The sequence below is a fragment of the Mus caroli genome, chromosome 7 (genome assembly GCF_900094665.2).
Source record: "Mus caroli chromosome 7, CAROLI_EIJ_v1.1, whole genome shotgun sequence".
NCBI lineage: Eukaryota > Metazoa > Chordata > Mammalia > Rodentia > Muridae > Mus > Mus caroli.
Genome location: NC_034576.1, coordinates 136,041,734 through 136,046,806, shown reverse-complemented (window position 1 = coordinate 136,046,806; position 5,073 = coordinate 136,041,734). Strand labels below are relative to the sequence as shown.

General features: G+C 47.6%; 1 protein-coding gene across 2 annotated transcripts in view; it reads right to left on the bottom strand.

Annotated features, from left to right (window-relative positions):
- The window catches only part of Fank1 (fibronectin type III and ankyrin repeat domains 1), a 108,116-nt gene that overhangs the window by 26,106 nt on the left and 76,937 nt on the right, over positions 1–5,073 (bottom strand). For both annotated transcript variants that reach the window (XM_021166203.1, XM_021166205.2), the window contains exon 2: positions 3,014–3,191. In XM_021166203.1, coding sequence (XP_021021862.1) covers positions 3,014–3,191 — 178 coding nt within the window. The remainder of the gene's footprint in view (positions 1–3,013; positions 3,192–5,073) is intronic.

The window sequence follows — 5,073 nt, the reverse complement described above, 5'->3', positions numbered from 1 at the left end:
AACAAGAACAAGAACAAGAAGAAGAACAAGAACAAGAAGAACAAGAACAAGAAGAGCAAGAACAAGAAGAACAAGAAGAACAAGAACAAGAAGAAGAACAAGAAGAAGAACAAGAAGAAGAAGAAGAAGAAGAACAAGAAGAAGAACAAGAAGAAGAAGAACAAGAAGAAGAAGAACAAGAACAAGAAGAAGAACAAGAACAAGAAGAAGAACAAGAAGAACAAGAAGAACAAGAACAAGAACAAGAACAAGAACAAGAACAAGAACAAGAAGAACAAGAAGAGAGAGAGGGAGGGAGAGAGAGAAGGAGAGAGAGGAGAGGGGAAGCAGAAGAGAGAGAGAAGAGAGGGGAGGGAGAGGGAGAAAGAATGGAGGAAGGAAAGAAAAAAAGGAAGGAAAAAGGCAGGCCAAGAAGTAGCAGAAGCACATAGCCAGGACAGTTCCCCCATGCTCTGGCCAAGTCAGACAAGCAGAAGGCTGTCTTTTTCTTCCTCCATTAAAAAATATTTAAATATAATTAAAGATGAGAAGGATGGTTCAGTGGGTAAAAAGAGCATCAGGGCCTGAGTTCAGATCCTGGAGAGATGGCTCAGGGGTTAGGAGCACTGACTGCAGGTGGGAGGTGGGAGTGGGTGAGTGGGAACACCCTTATAGACGCAGGGAGAAGGGGGATAGGACAGGGAGCTTGTGGGGGGGGGAACGGGGAAGGGGACAACATTTGAAATGTAAATAAAGAAAATATACAATAAAAAAAAAAAGAGCACTGACTGCTCTTCCAGAGGTCCTAAGTTCAATTCCCAGCACCCACATGGTGGCTCACCACCATCTGTAATGGGCATCTGGGGCCATCTTCTGCTGTATCTGAAGAAGCGACCGTGTACCCACATACATGAAATAAATAAATCTTTAAAAAAGAAAAGAAAAGAAAGAAAGAAAGCAGGCTGTGACCCCACACACTGTAACGCCAGCACTGGAGTGGGGAGAGACAGGAGGAGAGTTGGGGTTTGCTGTCCAGTCAGTTTAGCAGGTGGTCATTGCCAGAGGGCAAGCTGGGCGTTAATGAAGGAACTTGTTTCAGTGGAATAGGGGCTGAATGAAAAAGCAGGGCACTCAACACACTCCTCTGGCCCCATGGGTTCCTATCCCTGCACATGCACATATACATTCACACACACATACACACACACATACATACACATGTACACACATGCACACACATGCACACACACAATACATTTTATATTATGTATATGTGTGTTTAGAAGGAAATCACCTTCATAATAGAACATGTGACATGATTAAAGAAAACCTTGGGGATTTGATGGCTAATTTTTTTTTGTCAGTTTTGATGTAAGCTAAAGTCATTTGAGAAGAGGGAACCTCGGTTGAGAACATGTTTGACCAGATATACCTATGGGAAAGTCTATAGGGCGTTTTCTTGATTAATGATTGATATGGAAGAGCCCATGCCCATTGTGGACGGTGCTAGTCCTAGGCAGGTGGTCCTGGAGTGTAAGAAACCAAGCTAAGCAAAGCGTGGGGAGCAAGCCTGGAAGCAGCACTCCTCCATAACCTCTGCAACAGCTCCTGCCTCAGGTTCCTGCTCTGACTCCCCACACCCACCCCCATGATGGACTATGGTGTGGAACTGTGAGCTGAAATAAACCTTTTCTCAACGAGTTGCTTTTGGTCATAGAAACCTAACTGAGTCGGGGATTCAAGGTCCAAAATTATTTTTATATGGTAACTATATTTCAGTTAATACTGTTTTCATTTGAATACAGAGAAATGCTTCTCAAACATCAGGCTATTATCGCTTAGCTAACAATTAAAGAGTGGGGTGCAGGGAAAAAATGACACTGGAGAGGGGAGAAGGAGACAGTGTGACATGAGACCAGACACACATCATCACCATCCAGGCTATCCCCCACGTCCCCACATCAGCACTTGGGTAGAATGCCTCTAGAGGAAAGGACAGACAAGCAGCTGACGAAACATTCTATGACCACACCATTGCCAGTCTTCTGTGTCCCATGGCACCAGGGAAAGGTTGGGGGGGGACGAGGTCTATGGGCTCTTCTATGCTAAGCCTTGTAGAACCTACAGTAAAGGTTAAGCGAGACCACACTTGCCTTTCTCTGGTATTTCTAAGTGTCAGGAAGAAGTGACTTTTGCAAAGAGCTGAGCGGCCAAAGGAAGTTAGGGCAACGCTGCCATGAAGACAAGGAACCCCCTTCTGTGGCACTTTGTGTAAAAGCCATAACTGCGAGGGCCTGCAGCCTGCCAGCAGTGGTCTAGTGTCACAGTACTGCACAAGTCAGAAGCCTTGGCCATCTCCCATTATGCCTAAACATTGGTGGGGACACCAAAAAGAACAGGGCACCACAAGGGAGAGCCCCAGCGCAACTCTCATGGGCACCTACCCAAACAGGGACCTGAGGTGAGGCTGCAGGCGGGGTGGGTGGACTGGCAAGCTTCGTGGCCTTTAGAGCAAGAAGGGAGTATAGGGGAGGGGACTTCACCTAGGGTGGGAAGGGTGGCCAAATAAATCAGAAGAAAATGCTAGGGACACTAACAAGCAAGGCCCTGATGTGGGGCGAGCCTGGCCTGGGGGCTGAGTTAGAGGCCACTCTGGGTGGAAAGAGTTGAGAAGGGGCAACCATGTCAGAAGAGAATAGAGCAGGCAGCTGGTGTGAACTAGAGGTGCTTCACCTGGCATCCACACAGAGGACAGCCCGATGGGGACCACAGCTCACTTCATCCTGCTACCTTGCCTTTCCATCTCTGCATTTTTTGCCATAGGAAAATAGAGTAGCATCCTTCTGGAGTCAAAGAAGCTCCAGTCATAGGGCATTCGTTCCTGTGCTGACCATTAGTGCTCATACCAAGAGTCCATCGGTTCAGCCCGTAACTTCAGGGGAGGCGGGGGGGGGGGGTCCTCCGTGACCTGGGAAACCGTGCTATCTATGTGAGGAAAGCCAGGTGAAGTGTAAGCAGGCGTGCCTGCACCTACGTGTAAATGACACCGTAGCTGTGCATCTTGGGGTCCTCCTCCTCAATGGAGAACCGAAGCCACTGCTCCTGTGGTCCTTGCCGTTTCTCTTTCTGTTCCAGATCCCAGTACAATTCGATGCTGTGATGAGTCACCTTGCCCACAACGGGAGGATGCGGCTTTGAGAGTGGCACGATTTCTGAAAAGAGAGACATGGGGTTCAGGGCCGTTTCCAGAAGACCGGAGCTGCCTGGTGACCCAAATGATGAGACACCTCCCCTGTGAGCTTGACCCAGAACCACAAGGTCCACTGCCACCAGACCTGGTCACACACACCCTGGCTCCTGATAAGAGTCTCATGACTGCTCACCATCACTACAGATCTGCACAGGGCCCAGGCAAGGCAGAGGCTTGGGAAGTTTGTATCATTGTCCTTATTTTAGAAATGACCTGGATGCAATGGTGCTGTGCCCAGAGACAGCACTTACTGCATGTGAGTGTGCACATGTGCACATGTGTATACATATATGTACATGCTTGACCCTGAATGCCACTGCTAGTCAAGCTAACCCAACCATCAATGCTAACCCAACCATCAATGGATTAGCCACTGTATTTTTGCTTTCCCACTAAACTTAGCAAGATGCATCACCCCCATGACTTCCTGAGAAATGCATGTCCTATCCCTGCCTTTTCGTGCCCCTCTTCCAGGCCCCTCTTCAGGTAGGCACCCAGGTCTCACACTGCTAACACCGTACAACCCCATCAAGTGTCCCTGTCATGACCCCAATGTCCAAGTCAGGGAGTTTAGACCTCAGATAACTCCACCTATCCCCACCAGCAAAGCTTACCAAGTGTCTACTCACAGGCACTGCTAAGTTCAGCCAGGAGCTGGGAGAGCTTAAAACTAAAGGAAGGTATAAAGCAATGATTTTTACTATCTCCATCAAAAGCACAGAGAAGTTAACCAACCCAGGCAAGGTCACACAGTGTGGAAACACAGATGCTCTGGTGCTAACCCTCTTTGATCTCTGTTCTCCTCTTCACAAGGCAGATGTAAAATTCAGCCCTGAGATGAGAAATCCTTTATTGGCTCCTTCTCCAGATCTCCTAAAATCATTCATTTATGACCAGGTTTAACCCTTGAACTAACTTGAACCCCAATGGAATTTAAAGATAATCAAGAAAAGTTGGCCAAAAAGAAAGGAGGCAAGAGAGGCCAAGCAGGTGGATGTATAAACTACAGGATACACAGGAGGAGGGGGGCAGGCTGCTCCTCAGCACCCAGCAGGGCAGCAACCGGACTGTAAGAAATTAGCCCACAGAAAGGAGATGGACTATGCCACGAACAAGCTATGCCAGAAACGCAGATGTGTGCCTGACTTTCTACATCATTAGTGTGTTAAACAACAAATTCACAAACCACACAGCTCTTTGTGGTTTTAACACACCAAATGCCTCTGGTTTCACTCTGTGGTTATGACCTACAGCATTCCTAAGTCCTCGACTCCCAGCTAAACAACTAAGGGCTCTCAGGTCCCACATTGCGTTTCATATATGGTTTACAAAGAATTAGGTGTCAAACCTGGGAGAAATGGCTGAGCTGCCTATTTGTCCAGCCAGCCTCTCTCGGCATCACCAGGACCTGGTACAGAGTCATCCTGGCTGGTGTACTCCACCTTCTACCCTAGGCTCTCCAGCCCAGGGGCTAGGCTATTCTTTCCCCAGCTATTCTCCCCTATATGACCTCAGCCATTTTGGCTACCAGCCCTTTAGATCTCTTGGTCTCCTGTCCATCCCTCCTCACATGGCACAGTTCAGTCAGTTGGTCATGTTCAGTGGTTCAGTGTGGACTCTCCCAGATACTTCTGCCAGTGTTCTCCCTTATGTTTATAATAAAAACCTCAACCCCTTAGTCATGGCCTCCATTCACTCACTCATTCATTCATTTATTCATTCAGTTAGTTAGTTACGTTTTCATTCATGAATGACTAAGAAATGGATCAGAGGCTGCAGTCAAGAGGGGCTGTCCTCCCCATTAAAAAATGGAGCTCAGAACTGAACAAAGAATTCTCACCTGA